The sequence below is a fragment of the Hypomesus nipponensis genome, chromosome 2, assembly GCF_054491055.1.
Source record: "Hypomesus nipponensis isolate SF chromosome 2, ASM5449105v1, whole genome shotgun sequence".
Lineage (NCBI taxonomy): Eukaryota > Metazoa > Chordata > Actinopteri > Osmeriformes > Osmeridae > Hypomesus > Hypomesus nipponensis.
The window spans coordinates 18,146,777-18,168,291 of NC_140362.1; the positions used below are offsets into that span (position 1 = coordinate 18,146,777).

A 21,515-nucleotide genomic window follows, 5' to 3' on the forward strand; every position below is an offset into this window, starting at 1 on the left:
TGCATGGTGGAAGATCCTTCTTGTCTTTTGTCTGCTTTTGTTTTGTCTTTCTAGTGCAATTCATGAATGTGGGTCAGGGCTGATGTCTTTCATATTGGCAATGGGGATTACAACAGACAATATAAGCACACCTATTCAGCCCATGCCTTGTTTTGAATAGGTACTATTTGGTGTAAGAGACAGCCCTAGCCTACCATGCAGAAATTCAGCTTACATACTGTGTGTGTTATTGTGGTAGCTTTTATGCAAAGATATTCAGGTTATTTTTGCACGTAATACAACATGAAAATGAAGGGCTAATAGGATGTGGAGGAATTTAAGAATAACCAGACAGATTTACCATATGTGGCGTTGCTTTTTAATGATTTGTGGCAATTCATCTACCTTGCATGTTAACCTTTGAAAGATCAAACATTTGCCAATGAGCACCGATTGGAATGATCATAAACAATTGTAGGATATTTCTGTCATAATGAAACCTTATCGCATGATACCCATGATCAAATGCCAGCAATGCATTTTGTGGAAAAGGGGAGGCAGTGGGGCTTTTTAAAGTTTCTATTTCATAGAGTCGAATCACGTGATACGTACGTTTCCATTACAATATCCCTTGAGAAAGTTGAGCTCAACATTTTGTTTAATTTATCAAGAGGTAGGCTACTTTGACGGAACGCTAGCAGTCTTATCTTCGTTATGAAAAACGGCGGTGACGCAGTTGCGCTTGGTCAAAAGTGTAACTATTTTCAACAACTGAGCTCTGTTTATTTTCCAAAAAGCGGTGCATCCGGTGCTTTTCGACGAAGCGGCAACCTATCAGCTGCAAGCGGCCGCTCCCCAATGACTATAATAAAAAGGCGGAGACTGTCGGGGAAAAAACGCGTAGGGGAGCATTATGTTCATGTCTTCTGGAAAAATCTGGAAGTAGGCATATAAAGTCTCGGACAAAAGACTTGGAAAGCAAAAACACCGTAATCCCATTATTTCTATTCACAGATGTTGTTGTCATGTAGATCTTAATCTGAAAAATCACATAATTATAATGTAATGTTCTATAACAGGAAGTGGGTGTCGTGAATGATTTAAATGTGAAAATAACTGTTTGGGAAAGTACAAAATGCATATGGGAGTTCCCAATATAGTTCCAGTAGGCCTACACAGTCTTGTTTTACAGCAATAAGAACAAACAAATGCTAATACAAATGCCAACAACTCCTATAAATCTTAATCAGTTTTGTCAGAGGATGAAATACTTCTATTCAGATGTCCAAACATCAAATACTTGAGAAAGGTATAAACAAAAGCGACATTAATTGTCAAATCTAAAATATAACTTGTGTAATCCAGGCCATAAAACTGGTTATTGGGATCAAAATCCATATAACTGTGGGGGTGGGCTTATCTATGACAGTAAAATGTCTAAAAACTGTGATATGGAAACTTACTTGATGCGGTCAAACATTGTTCATGCTGAATATAGTAACTACAGTTAGTCTTAGTGCTTGGTCACATGCGTGTTACTTCAAGTCATGTACATTTTGCACATCCACTTCATGACTTTACAAATATACTCTTTGGATTTCACAATTTCGGACACGTCAATTGGAGTAATGTGTTGTAAACCCCTATATTTTAGAATAAAAGAAAAAGAATAAGTCACATCATCTATTAACATTTCAGTTGCATAGTGCACAGGTTCCCCCAGCATGTAGAAATGGTGTAAAGTTTGTGCAAAGGTGTATGTGTATGGTATCTGGACTGCTTTTACCTGCATGAGCCAATATTTGTGTTTAGCCTATTTTAATTTGCATGGCAGCCATTTTAACACTGATACACCTGCCTCCCAGAGAGCACTCACTTGTAAGAGTAAAAATAAACCGAGAAGGAAAACAAAGACTACACGTGAGAACCAATGAGGAAGCAACACAGTTACTGACATTGACTTACCTGAAGGACACAGGAAGAGAATGCCACTGCCTACTATTGTTTGATAACATTACTCGTTTCAACCCCATCATACCTTTTATTAGCCTAATTGAGATATGGGACCAACAACACAGTCTGGAAGTACCCAATTATCTGATGTTCAGAGCAGTGACTTGTCTTGATAGATTGGTTAAGTATTCCACACCTACCATGTGTAGTTTATATGATTAAAGGTGTAGATCTATGTGCACATAGCAGTTGTACACTTTGCTGTATTGTGCTTGGTGCTAGAGGATTATATTGGGGGATCCAGCTTTAACCAGCCTGTCATATAGTTTGCAAATATGTGCATGTTTATGACTGTTATCACTCCTTGTCTCCTTTATTTGAGTATTTCCTTTTCTGGCCAATGTTTATGTTAATGATCTGCATGTGCCATCTGCATATGATTATTGCGAGCATGTTTACGCCAGCCTTCCCAGTGTCTGTTATTAAGTTAAACCATGTTGGTTCTCTCTGCTACTGTACATGAGACACTGACAACAGGGCCTAACATATTTAAGCATATTTCACATGCTAAGAGGTGGAGCTGGAGTACTCTTCTACTATAAAAAATATTTAAGGCATGGGTTCAAAATTTAAAAAATTATCACATGTTTTATTAACTTTTTTCACTCCTTTCTCAGCCAGTAGAAGAGATACTATCATGATGAATATTTCTAGATCTGAAATAAAGATATGATTCATCCATTTTCACCAAGACAGCCAGTAATGTCTTTAAGGTCAAAGGAACAAACAACAAACACAGTGGTGGGTAAGGTGATTTGATAACCACACTTTATGATGGGAAACCATTATGTTTTGATTAGGCTGTAAATAATTAGTTTTTTATGATAAGATTTTATATTCTAGATTCCTTTTTAGAAAAAAACCTAAACCCCAAGATCTGTTCTTTCATTATTTCCTGTATGACTGTTTCACCAAAGAGCTTTCCTAGCTAGGTGTTAACATAGGGTTAACCCACAGTGTTTTGGATACATTTGTATTCAACTCCCACTCAGTAAGTGGCTTTATTAAAGGCTGCTCTGTGGTGTTTTGCATCTTTAGACTGGGAAATGTATGTCTACGGTTACAGAAAATCTCTCTGGGTTTGGCAAGTTCTTTAACCCGCCCACGCAGTTTCTCTAGTTTCGAGCACTTCAGCATTCAGACTTAACAGAGACCGACACTGAATAGTTTCTGTGGATATAAAGGCCTTTATAGTTTACTTTCAAACTTACTTCTTTTAAGGTACCCTGGTTGGGATGGAAATCTGTGGATTCTCATGAAGCTTTCCACCTTTGTGAATATAGGATTGTCATTTGTAACACTAACATCAATTATATTAAAATTCCACATCTTTTATGTGAAAGAAGTTTAGAATGATTTTGGTCAGGTCATATTTAGAAAGCAATCTTTAAAACAGTATATTTAACAACCAAACTGTCTCATTTGACACTGTTCTTTATTTTATATCTCTAGCACTGGAATTATTTTCCTGCTCAACTGACTTACCAGTCCTGACAAGTTAAAATAATTTTGACTGTAGACATCGACTCTCTTTCTTCCTCTTTCTCTCTCTGTCTAACTATCCAGTTTATTCGGTACTTCTCCCACCTGATGTTGTTGGCTTCCTTCCAGAGAAACCCTGAGACAAGCTCAAAAGCTGTCTTTTCCATGAGACTCATATACCTATTAGTATTTAAACTATTACCAATAGCCTATCCAGTGTCCCCTTTCATAGTTTACCAACATGATAAGGAAATTTACATTGCATACCAGTAGGCCAATATATGAAATAGATTGGCCCATCTCCCACGTATCAAAACCACTTCTAAGGTATTGTAATCACATGAATACCAGTCTGAGGCAGTACACTTTGCCCTCTGTCAAGATCCAACCTGTTCAACTGTAATCACAAGCCTTTGGTTATTCCAGTTTGTTTTGTTTCCAGTTTGGGGGAAGGGCAGTCACATTTTCTGTATGGTTTCCTTGCACATAACAGGAGGGTTTCACAGTGAGGCTTAGGTCATATTCAGTTACAGGTGAACTGAACCAATAACATTCCCACGCAGGAAGATGAAAGACTTAGGCTTTGTAAGCACTGTGAAGAACAGCACCATCAGCTGTCTGTGAGAGAGAAGAGAGTAAACAGGTTAGAATCCCGTGAGAAAAGAACAGGCCTTTAATTCCTTGAGGTGTTGCAAATATAATCAAAAGGCTTTGAAAGTTTGATTGTGTTCATGCTAACAAAATGGTGTAAGGTGACTATTCATGTTTTCTCAAACAAACACTCATGAGAGTTCATCTGAAAACATTTGAATTTGGTTGTAATGTACTTTTTCCCACCTCAATTTTATTATCTTCACTGCATATCCAATGACTACTTTCTCACCAATGACTACTCAGTTTCAGGAAAGGATTCAAAATCTTGCTGTACACTGGCCAAAATAAAGTTGGTTGAGAAACTGAAATATTTTCAGAAAGTAATGGGGGGTAGCATAAGCAAAACATTAATATGAGAGAGCTTTCAAGCAAGAAAACATTTTGTTTGCTGATGAGGAAAGTACCTAAAAGCCTACTGCCAGAATAAGATTGGTGAAATATGATGACTACATACTTTATGTTGTAGCAAAAAGCATTAAAGTTGAATAGAATAAAGACAAAACAAATAAACACTTTTTTATTCCAGAATGTTGGTTTCAAAAAGAAGGACTTGACTACAATACATTATCATGTGTGAAAATCATTAATCTGTCATTCAAGATGTTCATGGTAGGTGCCTTTATACTTTCTCATAGAACTAAATAAACCTGAAATTCAGTTTAGGCTGTGAGGTACAGTATAACTCAGATTGCCAGTATTTGGCTCTGGGAAAAGTTGTTTACCCTGTTCTCATCCTGTCATCGGCGTTGACACACAGCCAGATCTAAAGTGTTTACAATAGCTGGGCCATGGATTATGGCTGTAAATCACGCTGCAGTTAAGAGATCTGAAAGGTTATTTGTGAATAAAGACAATGATTCAAAAGAGGGCTGCATCATTTCAATGTACCGTCACAAGTTTTCACAAGACAGTTATGTGCAGACTGACCTCTGACCGATGTCTAGACTTGGGCAAAGGTCTCTGTTTATAGAGAACACTGAACATGCATGAACTTGCCAGGATAGCATATATTATTAAGTCAGTTTTGTGTGTGTGTTTGTGTTCATTCTTGTCTGTTCAAAACACCTTATATTAATTTCTGCCTCACACCTTACAATGGGCAAAGTCTAACATGTTGGTGTGGCATGTGAGAGATTCCCATTAAAACAACTTGGGCTTAGTAAAGACATGCTCACATGTTCTGTGAGCAATTAAACAATGCAGCACACGCCTTAGTTAAGTCACAAGTTTGCCCAACCCTGCACAAACATGACCACTTCCAGTAATGTGGAGGAAAGCACCATCAGGAAAGGAATAGCATTGCGGCATTGTTTGATCATCAGATTGCGTTTCTTCCTTGTCTCAAGTATTTCAACCATGTTATTTCTTCACTACAAGTTGAAATGAGGGTTTAGGTTGGTTGAGGGGCAGTTCTATGGGCGTATGTGAAGCCCTCTGTGACATGCTTGCGTGTAAAAAGGGCTATACAAATACATTTGATTTGATTTGAAATGTACTTGTTGATGTTTGATGCACCAACCCCTAAGATATGTATTAGACCCACAAGTTGCTTGTTTGACAATTAACAATAGTCTTGAAGAAGCTATTGCTACTTTAACACTGGTGACCGTGGGTGTGATATGTTATCCAAAATGTCTGAGGCTGTCAAGAAGATTAAAGGGGATTTTTAATGTATTTTGGTAAATTCCCAAGACTATTTTGCAAGAGAAGAAAACTAAACCTCCTTTCCAAAAAACATCTGATGTAAAAGTACTGTACATAATGTAGTTATGGCATGCATAAAAGTGTACATAACATCACTGCCGACAAGTTTGGTGAGCATGCATACCAATCTATGTGGTTATACAATCAAGCTGTTTTTTATGACGCATGAGAACATTTTGATCCAAGGACTGGATCTTGAGATCAGCTGGGATGAGGCATGACAGTGAGAACATACAGTATGACAACTGGAATAAGCATGCAGGATTCAGCTTGTTGTGCGTGTATTGAATAGAGTGGAACAGTTACGTCAGTCACTGGACTAGGAACATTGTGTTCAGAACTAAAGCTTGGTTTGGGCTGGGACTGGGAGCATGTCCTGACTTGCAACATAGACTCACTTTGGTCAAAGAGCTCAACAGACGTTACGAGATGTTAAAATAACAAGGACTAATAACAACGGTCGTTCATCCTGGCCAGACTAGATCTTTAAGGATGATGACCACATACCAGTGACACACCAAAACAACATTACAAAACATCATGTTTTATGTTAACAGGCTTTATGTAACCCCCTAAAAACCTTCACTGTCACCCTACTTTTTTTTACCTAATCACCATGTAATTCTGTTCTGCTGCCACAGAACACTGTATGAAGCCTTCTGAAATAAAATTTCTGACAGTTTGTCTCACGCTGAAGATTAGAAGTTGACACAGCAACACACTTTGTGGGTAAATATTGTCAGGGTGGTTTTGGACATGATGGATGTTTATTACATAAATATGTTTGTTGTGTTGTCAACACATGAGAATAAGCCATTTCATTTTCACTTTCTGGTTTTGACCAGAAACCTCTGGGGATTTTCTGAATCAGTTTAATTGTACAAAACTTAATCTGTCTTGCTCATTGTGATGTGGGAAATGCCATCATCTTGTGTTTTCCCTCCCCTTTTTGTTTTGACGTTCTTTATCTTTCACTTTATACTCGTCTAATCACAGAGATAGAGTCAGATATCTCTTCTCAATTCTCCTTCATCAATTTAGTTTGACATAATTCTGCTTCTCCCAAACTACCAATTTTTCTGTATACTTCTAGCATACTCCCTTTTCTTAGACTTTATTCCTTCCCCCCCATATTCCCCTGCTTTCGCCTCTCTGTGTGGCATGTGGTTTGGATTCCAGCCCAAGGACTATTCAGTCGATGAGAACAAGGCCCCCCCAGTACATTCTGTTTTCCACATTCCAAACCCTTGACATCAGCTTGGCTGGAGGAAGGACACGGGGGGGGGGGGGCTTCTTGTTTTGCTTTCAATGATGACTGTGTGCGGGAAAAGGCCCCTGACCCCAGTCTGCCAGGCAGACCCTCAGCTACGGCCCCTGCCGGCCTACAAGAAGACGTCCACACAACAATACAATCAAAGGCATCTTTTAAGGGGGGATGCTTCACATACCACATGTTGTTTTTCAGAATAAATTACGAGATGCCCAGATCCTGGGATTATCCTGGCAGTATGGAGATTCAGGTCACAGATTTAATGTAAACACTGAAACATACCCAAACCACTCTCGCTGTAACTATTGTATTGGGATACATATGTTTGTTTTATTACTTACATTTACATTTATGCATTTAGCAGACGCTTTTGTCCAAAGCGACTTCCAAGAGAGAGTTTTACAAAAGTGCATAGGTCACTGATCATAACAACGAGATAGCCCCAAATATTGCGGGTAGCCAAACATGAAGCATACATTGTGAAAACCAAATAAGTCCCAAAGGGAAGAACAATAACAGCATGTAGTTAGACAAGTTCCTCATCAGGGTATAGGTTCATGGTATATTTACACGTATCATCGAGATTGAGAGCCCTGGCAGATGCTGTATTGTGTCTGCACTGTCTCAATGGAGAGCAAGGCAAAGAGAGGGGAAAACTGAAAGGGGAGTGAGGGAGTGAGAGAAAAAGAGAGGGGGAGCGATGTGGTAGGAGGAGACATGAAACGCGAAGAGAAATTGGATCCCCTCTCACAGACAAAGCAGCCTGTGAGGTTCAGGGACAAAGGAAATGCGATCTGCCATGTGACCATGAACGCTGGGACTTTGCTCCTACGTAGCACATACCTCGGCCTCCATTCAACTTTTCCCCCATTCAGCTTTATATATATTTACAAGCACAGAGAAAAAACGTGGTAATAAGGTCAATTCAAAAATACAAAAAAATGCATTAGACCTCTCCAATTCTCATTAATGTGACGACATTTGTATTTACCAGAGTAGACTTTTAATGAAATATTGTGTCAAATATAACTTAGCACGGGTTGCATATTTAGCCTGTTTGTCAAATGAGCTGCATACCTTTATGATACCTGTTTCATGCCTCACCCAACTGAACTCTGCACTTGATATGACAGTTCTTTGGGTGGAGAGAGAAAAGACATCACTCATCTGAGTTTTAAAACATTTGAACAATGACAGGCATGGTGGGTGTGTGTATTCATTCCATTCCAACCTACCATCCAGTATCACAGATCACCCTAACTCACCTCCCCACTGGGGCGTTATACTGACAAAGAACCTCTCACTCCCATAGATACAAGATACAATGTAGATACAATAATGTTATTTCACAACATGAAGAGTTGAACGGTCCATACTTGGTGACAACTAGCTAGTTAAGATAAGAAACAACCTTTTGGATGGCAGAATGAGTCAATGGGACAGGCGAATCATGCATGCTGTTCAAAATTAAAATGTATTAATCTGTAAAATCTGTTCAAATGAATCTGATAATTGTTCAACTTTCATCAATATAATAATTGTGATTAACATGAATCCAGAACAAATCTACTTGAATTGCCAAAATGATAACTCTACAGACATAACACAACACCAGAGACTACAGATCTTGCATTCCTGACACAATAACTTGATACAGTAAGGCAATCGTGAAACACAACAGCAAAAATGCCATGACCTTTTATAGTATCAAAGAGAACACACATACAACATTTAATCAAGCTAACTTTGGAGTACTTCCAAGCTATCAATAAGAAAGACTATTACATTATGTTGAATGTGCTTGTAGTTTCTGACACATGATTGGATCTTACAGTTTCAGCTGTTCCTGAACCCAAACTGAATAGGAGTCACCTAAACAGATTTTTGTTTGCTGTAAACACTCGTGCTCCGAGCACATTCTGTATGTGTAAACTCTGAGAACACACATATTTGCAACAAAGACCTTTTGTCTTTCAGCTCAACTTGTTCCTCGTTTTGAAGAGTGACATTTGGTGGCCACATTGAGAATTGCGTTTCTTTGGTTAATTTCCTGTTTGGAAGCTATTTAGTGACGCAAGTGACCTTAAATAAGGAAGTCTATTGTGTTTTAATGTCTATTACACATTTTTTCCAGATGGCAAAACTCTTCTGTGCACGTCAATTCAACATTTTCTGCATACGTAACTATTCACAAAACAGGGACCAGAAACTTCTGTCACAAGCGATGCCAGTTCATGTTGTGGTCCCCCAAACAGTATTTGATACAGTAAGGGTTATGATGAGGTAGGAGTATGAAAGAGTTTCATTTTATGGGGTTTTCCTGTTGACGATGTTATTCTTTCTCTCTCTCTTTCTCTCTTGGTACATTACTTTTATTGTCTCTTTATCTCTCTATTTGCCACCACGTCACATTGTGGGCAATGACTGGCAGGAAAAGTGATTTAGGTACTTTTTGTTAGATTTTTAAAATGAGTTTTAACATAAGCCCACTGAAATCAGTTGTGACAAGAAATACTGTATAGGCTACTGGGCTTTTTGTCTGTTAAGCACATTCGTTGGTACTATGTCAAAATATACCCGGTGCCACTTAACTTTAATTGAGTCAAAATGTATCTCAAACTGATAGGAAGATACAGAATCAAAACTAAAGTTTTGCAAAAGATTTAATCTGAATTGATCACAGATTTTTTTCATTTTCAAGCATACCTATCATATTGTGTAACACAGCAATGTTTCATCATGTGACAATAAAGTTAGGTTAGTTAGTTAACTAGCCTAATGCATGCTTGAATAATTAATGTGTTGTAACATACAGAGCACAAGAGGTGTGCATGTTTCAATATACCCAGAGAACCCAGATCCTGAATGGAGTTTTGCCGCCTCCTGGAGGGACTACGTTGTAATACAGAGGCATGTGGACACATCGGATGTCACCACAAAAAAACGTGTGATTCAAACTGAAAAACACACCATTTATGAAAGGAGCCTTTTTGAGGTTTAAGGAGCTTCCTATCAACTGTTGAAATGATATCAAATTGCCTATCCCTTAGCTTCATTATAGCAGTGCAAACTAGCTATTGCTCATAACCTGTTGCATATGATAAGAAATGCTGTCAAAATGTTATAGTTTTATATTTTGAAGTATGAACTATCCAACTAAACTAAGTGTCACATAATCATGAATAAAGAAGGACACATTGACTGTACTGTAGAACACCGGAGAAGTTTCAGATACAAAGAGTGGGTTGGAAAAGATGCCAGAGAGAGAAAATAGAAGGACTAAGCAAAGGAAGTGATAACAATAGAAACCCGAAGGCAGGCCCTGACGCTGTCCACAGATCATCCTAGAACTCAGATCAGGCATGAATTTATCAGAGAAAGAAAAGAGGAGCAGAGTAAGGGAGATAGGAGAAGCACGGTACCACTGACCAATAGCATGACATAGACATTCTGAAGCATATCTGTAACCATGGGTCAGATGGTCAATTGGTCAGATTCATTCAAATAATGACCACCGGGTGTCATCGTTTCCTCACAGCAGTTCCATCCCCCGATGGCAGTTTGAATCCCAATGAGCACATGGATGGTCCCATCACTCCCAACACCCACCCCCACTCTCCAGTGATTCACAGTCACTCTTGCAAAGCACAAATAATAAAATGCTCTCAAAACGCTGCCAGTATCCCTGTCTCGGCATCGCAGCCTAGAAGCCTGGCACACCAGAGACAGGGACAAAGTGACGAAGAGAGAGAGAGTGACATAAGGAGAGGGACAGAGAGAGGGAGAGAGAGAGAGACATACGGAGAGAGACAGGGAGAGGGACAGAGAAAGAAAGAGAGAGAGACATAAGGAGAAGGACAGAGAGAGGAAGAGAGAGAGACATAAGGAGAGGGACAGAGAGAGGAAGAGAGAGAGAAAGAGACATAAGGAAACGGAGAGAGGAAGAGAGAGAGACACAAGGGGAGGGGGAGATAGAAAAAAAAGTAAACCAGCCGGAGGGGGAGAGAGAAAAAAGAGAAACAACATTATCTGGTTTCTACTGTGGGCTTTGCCTTGCCGAGGGGCTCCACTGCTACTTTGTGAAGGTAGGTGAGAGGCTGTTTCTCTCTCTGAACTAGTGTAATACTGCTGGCAAGGGGATCTCCCATGTTTAAATATCTCTCTCTCTTTCTCTCTCTCTCTCTGGCTGTCTGCTTGGGGCAACAGGTTACCAAATGTGCCACTGTGCATGTGTGACAAAAAAAGCATGTGTATTTGAACACGTGATGACCAGATTCATTTATGTACCATGAACAATTGTATTGCATTGTAGTGGAAATCAACTATATTTTAAACTGAATGCAATGTTGCTTTATGTTCACGTGTGTTTGATGACTTGCATTGACAGATGGGTATGCATCTACCCAGACCAAATCCTTTTTGTTCTATTATTGCCCAGGCTAGGATTGCCCATGAGTTGACATTTGAATGGGGCATTTCCAATGAGGGGCGCCACAGGGGTACCTAAACTCAAATATTGTCACTCAAATGAAACTATTTTTTAGGCATGTTGGGGTTAAGTCATCTAATAGCTGTCCAATGCTTTGCACTTAATTCATCATGGGTCTTTTTTTGATGTTGACTCAGGGGGACTATAGAATTAGAAGTGGGAGAGGGAGTAAAGTCCCGTTGTTTAGTTACTGTAACTTAGCGGCGCATGGAAGGAACTTGCTATGCCGGTGTATTGATGTGTAGAGGGTAGATGTTTTGCATGTAGATACTGTTAGCATATAATTTGCTTCTCATTCACAATGTTTTGCTCTGTAGGAATATGACATTGAAACAACTTAATTATCTTTTTATGTCATGAAGTACCATTCCACAAATGCACTCCCCTTAACATATTGTCGGTACATTTTGTAATTTCATGATAAACACTAAAATGCTATCGGAAGATTTCTTCATTTCACTTTTGTCCGTGTAGGCTACTCTGTACACTACTTTTGTGACCGAGGCCTACATATTACACTAACCATTTATATGCATTACAATGTTCATCGGCAAACTCTTCCCATTCATTCATTTGAAACACTTCCATGATGAACAACACCATACAGTAATTTTGGAATAAACGTTCTTAGTCCTCCAAATGGCACTCTTGGGCTGGGTTGAGAGTGCAACCCAAGCCAAAGAAGATTTACACCATTGCAAGAAGCTGACTTGTGAAGCTAAAATTAAGCTGGGGTTGATTTGGAATTTTACACTTCAGTGGTAAGGACTGGAGGAGCCGACCTGCAAATGGTGTGAGATCTCCTGATCTGCCAGCCGGACAAAGTGAGTCACAGCTCTGGGCACTTTGGACACCGTTTCTAATGGTCTTTGTACACGCCGTGTTGCCTGTCATACAGGTAGTTTGCTAGACTCTCACCTTGACCTGAATTGCGTATGCAGTTAGATCATATTGAGTCTTGCCAGAGGTGAATATGACTATGGATTGTACAAAGTCCCTTGTACTCGAGAGACTTGGACAAATCACTTAACATTTGAATATGTTGAGAGTACTTAAGAGTTTCAGTCTGGACAGTAATTGTTGACAAAAACATGCTGTATAGTATGTGACAAAACATGTTCCATTAATATCAGAACTGTGCAAAAGAGGGACTACAAGACTTGAGATAAATCTTTTTTATTTTATACAGATTCCCTTCTGTGTCAACAGGTATTTCCATTTTAATCTCATGGATTAAAATCTCTTACCACCATTTCCCTTTAGGAAATGGAGAATGCAAGGGAGAGGAGCCAGCTAATAAATGCCTCTCCTGTAATGGTTTGGTTGTCAACTCACATTTGTGGATAATGCTTGTGGAAAGACACAATCTGACCCAGCTAGTTTGTTATGTCTTCCATTCTCACATTGTTTTGGTTCCCATAAAAAAAAAACATGGGAATTCTGTAGACAGGTGTGCATTCATTAGCATTCAATCAGTTGTTTCCTGGAATATGAGACATGGCTATTTACAATGTCACTGCAAGTCAAACCATGACAGTTGAACTCTAGGGCCCAGTTTCCCAGACATGGATTAAGCCTAGTCCTGAAGTGAAAAGTTCAATGAAGATCTCCATTGAAAACGTTTTTAGTCTAGGATTAGGTTTATATTAATCTCTGGGAAACTGGCCCTTGGTCATTTATCTTGTATATGTGGTATATCGCAAATCACAACTCTTACATTAACTTATAATTAGACTTATTTCAATTGCCGTATAGAATGGGCATGCACAAATATGATTACAATTATCATAGCCATTTTGTTATGATTCATTATCATGTAGTTGGTTGCTGTTAATTGAAAGGCCATTTGGGCCTTATCATCTGATCTCCAGGGCATGGATATCATAAAACTCACAAAGTCACCATATTTATGTAAACAAAACCCCAGACTTAGGGGCTGCATCAATATGATTCTTTTTTTTTGTCCGGTGAGATCTCAAGTTAATTGAAATGGGTTGGAAAGCTTGTCCTAAAGCATCACTGGCAAGGGAGAGGGGAAAAGGCTGAGAATGGTTACTCTGGTTACTCTGGTTACTCCTTTACTTTTAGCAAGTTCAAAGTATTCAGACACTTCAGAATGGCATCTGACGTGAACCTAAAGTGTGAGTCGAGTATTCTGCACCTTCTGTTCTTATCTCCTCCATCTTTCCCAAACAATCAGCTGTTTGATCCAGTGTATAAGTTGTTGGCTTTACACATTAGAGCACCACTGTGCAAATGTCATGGTGTCCATGGAACACTAAGATTATAAAAAACACACACATGCACACACACCACACATGCACACACACACACACACACACACCACATGCACACACATCACATAGGCACTTCCTGTCAAGATGAACATTTCAAATTCAGACATTGTATAAAATGGCATTGTGATCTGTAGCACATTGTTTACGGGTACACTATTCAACTATACAGTCATTGTATTTAGTTGATGTTATAAATCCATAGTCACAGACTGTGTACATGTGCCTTTCATCAAGTCACAAGCTATGTGTGAGTCTACTAATAAACGTTGCCATTGTAACCTGATCGGTGGATACATTCACCTTGTTGACTTGAAGGCTAAGGGCGTATCACTTTCAGTGGACCTTGGTGAAGGAAATGTGACATTGACATTGCTATTAAAATGTGTGGGTACATTATTATTGTCCCTGGTGGTATAAAAAATTCGACACACCTGATGTTGATGAGTTACTTACTTCCACATAGTTTCTCATCATCTATTTTCTTTTTACCAGGTTAGGCATCATCTACTGTGTGCTGATTCTAAATCACAATAACAGAAAGTTAGGGGTTTCTCTTGTTTTCATTACTTGATATGATTGATTTTGGAAAAAAAAAATGCATTGACCAAGTTGGAATGGAATTTTGGCTGAACATTAAAATGGATTTGACCTCTTATACGATGCTGCATTACTCACACAGTGAGTCATCTACTTTGCCTAAGGTATTCAATTTTTATGGCATTTCCTCTTGTGGGCGCCCAGGCTTAATATAGTCATTGTTTCTCGTTTATCCACCAATACTGCTGAAAATGTACTACAAACCAGTTTGTTGTACCAGTGTGTTGGTACTCTATCTGTGGTCATTCAGCGTTAAGTTTTGTGGCTTTTCAGGGGTGGGATCTAATATACTGTATGTGTGTCAGTCAGTGATAAAAAAGGATACACCCTTTCCACCCCACTCCTTCCCTTCTCACGTCTCTGCTCTGTAACTCTAAACCTGTTGCTCACTGCACTGGAACTAAGAATAGCAAAGAACTAGCTCTCTCTTTCTCTCTTGCTGCTTCTCTCTCATTTTCCCACCTTCACCCCATTGCCTGAATTAATTCTCTTTCTCTCTGTCACTTTGTTTGTCATGACCCATAGAAGTTAGTATGTAAGATGTGTGAATCTGTGATCTGATTCCAGTTCAGCTTTGGCACATGTACATTAGTGTTGAATACAGTCCTTTATGCATTTTGTGTTGATAAGTGAAACTATGATGATCTTGTATAGAGCCATTAGGCAGTGAGCTGTCTCAATAAAACAAGTCAAAGTCAGTTAAGTCAAATTGGATATTATTTCACATCTTCATAATATCTTAACTCATACCCTCTCTTTTCTCTGTCCCCTTTCGCAGACAGTGCCCTCTTCACGAGTGGTGTGTGGAGCAGTGTGTGAGTGTGTGTGTGTGTATGAGAGAGAGCCGTAGAAGGCCCCCACCAGCCTGCAGACATGTCGGACCCCCGGGACATAGACGAGGATGCGCTCCTCAAGGGCCTTAGCCCACAGGAGCTGGAGCAACTGGAGTATGAACTGCAGGATTTGGATCCAGAGGTACAAACCTGGACAAGGAGGAACACCCAGGGATACTGGCCCTGTAGTCTCCAGTAGTAGGGGATAGAGGAAGAATACACATCACATTTGGGTTGGGTTCATTGACACACAAATGCCAAAGTTTAAAACAGGTAGAGTACCATAACTGTGTACTGTACTTTACCTCAACTGGGACGATAACATATAAAGACAAAATGTCTATCCAGAGGGATTCAACCACCGCCACATTAACCACAGTTTTAAATCGCTTTGGAAAAAAGTGTCAGCTTAATTTTTTATTGTATTTCTCAAGAGTACAGCCATCAAGGTTGCCATGGTTGCATACAGTACAGCCAGATAGAACACGTAGGAAGACCAGCGAGAACAATCTGTACTTGTCTCTGCCACATAAACATCACCTCTGCCCTCCCTCAGAACGCCATGCTGCCAGCCGGCTACCGCCAGCGTGACCAGACTAAGAAAAACCCGACAGGACAGTTTGACCGTGACGCCCTGATGGACCACCTGGAGAAGCAGGCTCTGGAGCATGCAGACAGGGATGACCTGGTGCCTTTCACTGGAGAGAAGAAAGGTAGCTAACTGAGCTTCAGCAACCTCTTGAAAACTCTTGAAAGGGGACATCTGCACTCTGTATACTCAATATGCATAGATGTATGGCAGCATGCAGGGCAGAAAACAGTTCCAATAAAAGCTTTATCCCTTTTAAAAGCAGACACGATCCAATGACATCCTGAAAATAAAGTCAAATCCACTCAAAGGGACACACAATGTTGCCTGAGAAAACAAACTCATATTGAGCAAACAATCTTTGTGAGTCCATGTGTTGCCATGTAAATGTTACTGGAAGGAAACCGGTGAGAATTCACCATTATTAAGGTTTTTGCTCTGAAGACTATATCTTTAGTTCTCCCCTCTCTGCCCCTTTCTGTCTCCCTATATGTATCCAGGGAAGACCTTTGTGCCTAAGCCAGGTTCAGGAAAAATCCCTGATAATGAACAGATCACCCTAGAACCAGAGCTGGAGGAGGCTCTGAAGAATGCTACTGATGCTGAGATGTGTGACATCGCAGGTGAGACAAACACACACACACACAAACACACACACATTTCTTTCATTGAAACTGGAGACTCAATATTTATCAATTCAAGTTAATGCATTTTTTTCTTTGACAAGTGAGCACTATTGTTTTGTTAACTAACTGCCACTTACAATGACATCGTAGACTACACTGTTCCTTTGTCATTTAAACAAATTGATTTACAGTGATGTTAGCATTTTCATTTAATTGTAATCTGCGTTGATTGATGAAGGTCCAAATTAATATGACACGGCCATTAAGATGTAATCTTTGATTTCCTTTTGTGGAGGTCTATTCTTTCATGCAGGCTTGGAGTTACTGTGACGATATCTTATGTGTTGTGGCCCAATGACATGAGTGTGCTACTGGTCGATTTTATTCCATTGCTTTTGTTGGCACATTATGTGGCAATATTTAGTTAGATCAGTGTTGGGTTCACATAACACATTGTAGTCGGATGAAACACCCCCCACTTAAAGACAAACATGGAACCATGGGATGTGGGGCATGGCATCATGGGGGTTCCAATTCCCCACACTCAACAATACCAAAATAGGCCTGCATAGGTCCACCGAAGGCAGGGTGGAGTGGGAAGGGGGGAAGAAGGGGAAGGGGGGGAAGGGGGCTAATGAGTTGAATGTTGGGGACAGATACTGTATCAATTTTAACCAGACACTGTGGCAATGAACCATTGCACACTCGATTGGACCAACCATTTTTGTGTTTATTTTCTGAGGCAATAAATCTGCAAAATGTTATTGCGGGATTATGTATTAAATTGGCATGTAGGAGTTTTTTTTATATGTTTCTCCCCCAAGGTATTTTTGGGGTCTTGGTGGACTTCACCGATGTACTGTTAGTGTTTTGGCCCACATTGTCATATACAAAAAGTCCTAATTAAGTCAATGCATTATCAGGAAGTCGGTGTATTAGCAGTAAGCTGATGCTTCCATGGAAATATTTATAGTATTATACTGTACTGTATATATCCATGGATTTCACACAAACAGCATAAGCAATGCAGCCTTATTTTTAGCTATGGCACAAACAAAAACAATATCTAAAAAGTAAATTGTTCCAACATTTTTATTCTTTCATATTTTATTGTGTTCTTGTGTATAGTTGTAGTTTCCTGTAAGGTGTTCTTAAGCATGCATTGGACAGTCACCCAGAAAGTGACAGTGGGGGTTTGGGGGAGTCTAGGCCAGATAGATTAGTCTGTCAGCCCTCTCACTGAGTCCACAGTTTTAACCATGGAGGGAGCCTAGATGGGGATTAGAACTTCGTTAGCCTCTGTCAATCTTTTGTTTTGGTGTCAGTGGGAAACAGTGTGTGAGTGTGTGTGTGTGTGTGTGTGTGTGTGTGTGTGTGTGTGTGTGTGTGTGTGTGGTGTATATATGCATGTCAGAGAGAGAGAGAGACACACACAGAGATACAGAAAGAGAGACAGAAAGAAAGATGTAGACACAGTGTGAGAATATAAGACGAAGAGTGTGTGTAATCCATGATGGACAGGCTGGCCAGCTCAACAGGAAGGGAAGCTTTTTACTTAACTCTATTTATCCTGGGAGAGGGGCGGGAGGGCAGCATGTTGCACTATGAAGCTAACATTGACCAAGGCTGCTCAAAGCTGATTTGGTGCCGTTGGCTCATTGCTGCAAGCAGCTGTCTCTGCATCTCTCTATCGTCACAAGGCCATTCCCAGAGTTTCATGCTCCAGGTCAGGGGGCTGTTGGGGGTATGCTGTCGCAGCAGTTGGTGTGTGACACAGTTTGGTGGAGATGGGCCGGCTGTAACCAAAAGAAGAGAAGGCATTTGAAGCACTGCCTCCTGCTGGTGAATTGTAACACTGGCAGAAGCAACAAATCAACTTAAAACTACACTGCACATTTTTAGAAGGCCATTGTGATTTGCCCCATCTTGCAAAATGAACATAGCTGAGCTGCCCCAGCTCAAACACATTGTTGATTTTGTTATTCAAAATTCTGATGCCCTAGCTAGTAGAATGCCACTGGACCATACAGTGTTCTCTGTGCCTATATATGAACTCAAACAAGAAGCAAGACAATCCATCATTTAGTGTTGAACCATTATCAACAAGAATAAGACTGGGCTTTCCTAAATCCCTCACATAATTGCTGGGTGTCTTAACATTTTAACAGCCTGAAATTTTATTGATTCCCAGGAGGGCAAATTTGGCTGTTACAGCAGCAGAAAAACAAGCCAAAAAATCCAAATGGACAAATAATGCATCTATAATCTCAACATAATGGACATTTTAAAACATAAACGACACAAACATATGAACAAGAAGAAGCAGGAGTACAGGGGCAGTAAGAAGTACATGGAATTCTTTGTACTACTCCTTTACTGTTTCCTAGCTACAGTATGTCCTTTATGAATTCTACATGTACATTTCTAAATAAATACTTATACTAAGGTTTTGCTAACTAACAGTCTCCTCAACAATGTCTTTTCAGCCATCTTGGGAATGTACACATTGATGAGTAACAAGCAGTACTACGACGCTCTGGGCACGACAGGCACCATCGCCAACACAGAGGGAATCAACAGTATGTGGGAAATATTCAACCAGTCTTTCTTTAAAATATCTAGACAATTTTAGCAGTAGGCTTGAGTTGTTGTGATATGATAACAATCTACTATAATTTCAGTGCGTTAATTAATCCAAGGACAATGATAGCATTAACACACAAATTCGAATTTTGACATAATGGTATGGATTCTTTGCATGTCTTCATGTACCTTGATTATGAATACCCCACCATAGTAGCCTACTGCACAGCTCCCTCACCTGTGGTACTCTGGTACCTCCAGGCGTAGTTAAACCAGACCCGTTCAAGATCTTCCCGGAAGAACCCCCAAACACCACCAATGTGGAGGTTACCTTGCAGAGTATCCAGAAAAATGACAGAAGCCTGACAGAAGTCAACCTCAACAACATCAAGGTGAAAGGCATTGATTTCACACAGTATTGGGATCACACAACCTTGGTTTATAAATCTTCTTGAAGGAGTAGTGTCGATGCTACAGTTCCAGTGAGGGGGTAGATTCGGTTTGAGCTTTGAATGAACTGAGAGCCTTTTAAAGTACTGACTATCCACTTTTCTTGTTTAGGACATACCCATTCCCACATTGAAAGAGATCTTTGAGGCGATGAAACAAAACTCTTGTGTGGAGACACTGAGCATTGCTGCTACTCGTAGCAATGACCCTGTGGCCTATGTAAGTTTTCAGTTCATCAGGTGTAATATCATAATTCACTTACTGAATAAAAGGCTATAAATTATAACAGACATACCTCTGTAGCTACTACCGGTGCTCCCCTGTTCATGATAGTGTTGAAAGAGCTTCCTGAAAACAGGTTCTTCTTGCATGTTTGTGGTTCAGGCTGTTGCTGAGATGCTTCATGACAACACTACTCTTCAGAGTCTTAACATTGAGTCCAACTTTATCACTGGAGAGGGTATGATGGCTATTGTCAAGGCCATGGCCAACAATACAACACTACTGGAGCTCAAGATAGACAACCAGGTCAGACATCCCATTTTACTTAATGCACTAATACATCATAACTTGAGTTACACATCATTTAGAATTGTAGGATTGTATCATTTAGTATTATTGTAACAACTGATTGCTAATTGATTTCATAACCTACTTTAGATATCCAAGTCGTGACAGTTTTCGATGAGATTTGTTCAGATCAGCTGGTGCAACCAATTCACTCACTTTTGCTTCCTTATCCACCAACAGAGACAGAAACTGGGAGACTCAGTGGAGATGGAGATAGCCACCATGTTGGAGAACAACTCCAGCATCATCAAGTTTGGCTATCATTTCACCCAGCAGGGGCCCCGCGCCAGAGCAGGCATGGCTGTCACCAGGAACAACGACATCCGTGAGTGTAGAGGATTTCACACAAAAACCTTTAAACAATTGTCAGGACTACACTTCGAAGCATTCCAATTGTGTCTACAGATGTACAATATTATTGATAGCACTGTGTCTGGTAAGAGATTTACAGCTGAGAAAGTAAATCATTCTGATTCAACATGAAATGTTGCCAATCCAAGTTTAAGCACGTTGATTTCAAAGTTGAATTTGTTCTGTAAATATGGTGTACAAGGACATGAAGTAGGAATAGGATGTCATGATAACCGTATGCTCTTACTTAGAAGTCAATGTTAGTGACCTCAGTACAATGTTAGTGATCAGTACAGTTTGTGATAATGTGTTAGTGTGGTGTCACAGCTCTTGGGGGACAATCTGCCACCTGCTATTTACTTTTTTCTCTCTCCTCCATCCAGTTCGCCAACAGAGAGTAGGATGAAGGAACAAGAACAACATCCCCCTCTTTCTCTTGGCTATAAATTCAGCCCTGGGATATTCTGACTGTGAAAGACTGCCCTTGACATCCTTGTGCTAGCTTTGACAGTGGGGTGCAACGAAGCTCACACAAGTCCTCATCACATGCTTGTATTATAGCTACAAAACTTAACAATAACATTGAGATGAGCCAAATATGATTTTTTTCCTTCTCCATTAACAGCATTCTGTAGAACATTAAACTCAATCATAAAGCATGTACAGTTCATCTAAATGTGATGTGTCTTTTTCTGCTTCCAGAGCATGCAATGACAACATCCAACAAAAAACAACAGATTTCCTTAATTCATGCACATAATGTGGTGCTATAAATAGATGACAAAATATGTAAATACTTTAAATAAAAAGTTTGAATAATGTGGTCTGACTGCATGACTTCATAAACATATGACAAACAGAATAACAAACCACTGCCAAACCATCTATACATTTCTTGTTTATCTGTTCCAAAACAAAATGATACTTTCTTGGTTTAACATTTTTGGTTCAGAAGGAAAACGATTTAAGATCTCAAGTATGGTACTGAGAAAATCAAAGTTAATTTGTTGTAATTCTTATACCTCTAT

The 21,515-nt window shown here is 39.7% G+C and overlaps 1 protein-coding gene across 2 annotated transcripts; it reads left to right on the plus strand.

Annotated features, from left to right (window-relative positions):
• The first annotated feature begins 11,035 nt into the window (after nt 1-11,035).
• On the plus strand, nt 11,036-21,157 carry tmod4 (tropomodulin 4 (muscle)). Of its 2 annotated transcripts, none has more exons than XM_084709431.1 (10): nt 11,036-11,187; nt 15,264-15,460; nt 15,875-16,031; nt 16,408-16,530; nt 19,020-19,112; nt 19,378-19,508; nt 19,678-19,785; nt 19,951-20,094; nt 20,317-20,461; nt 20,871-21,157. In XM_084709431.1, exons 2-10 carry the CDS (start codon nt 15,359-15,361, stop codon nt 20,891-20,893), a joined length of 1,026 nt encoding a protein of 341 aa, XP_084565557.1. In that variant the 5' UTR covers nt 11,036-11,187; nt 15,264-15,358; the 3' UTR covers nt 20,894-21,157. The 2 variants fall into 2 exon arrangements, with proteins under 2 accessions (XP_084565557.1, XP_084565564.1); XM_084709438.1 differs by lacking the exon at nt 11,036-11,187 and adding an exon at nt 12,394-12,415.
• Nucleotides 21,158-21,515: the final 358 nt, after the last annotated feature.

What these genes read in the sequence shown, in the direction of transcription:
- tmod4 (XM_084709431.1), top strand. Translation starts at nt 15,359, where the DNA reads ATGTCGGACCCCCGGGACATAGACGAGGATGCGCTCCTCAAGGGCCTT. An exon ending in TTTCACTGGAGAGAAGAAAG is followed by an intron (nt 16,032 to 16,407) that starts GTAGCTAACTGA and finishes ATATGTATCCAG; the next exon opens with GGAAGACCTTTGTGCCTAAG. An exon ending in TGAGATGTGTGACATCGCAG is followed by an intron (nt 16,531 to 19,019) that starts GTGAGACAAACA and finishes ATGTCTTTTCAG; the next exon opens with CCATCTTGGGAATGTACACA.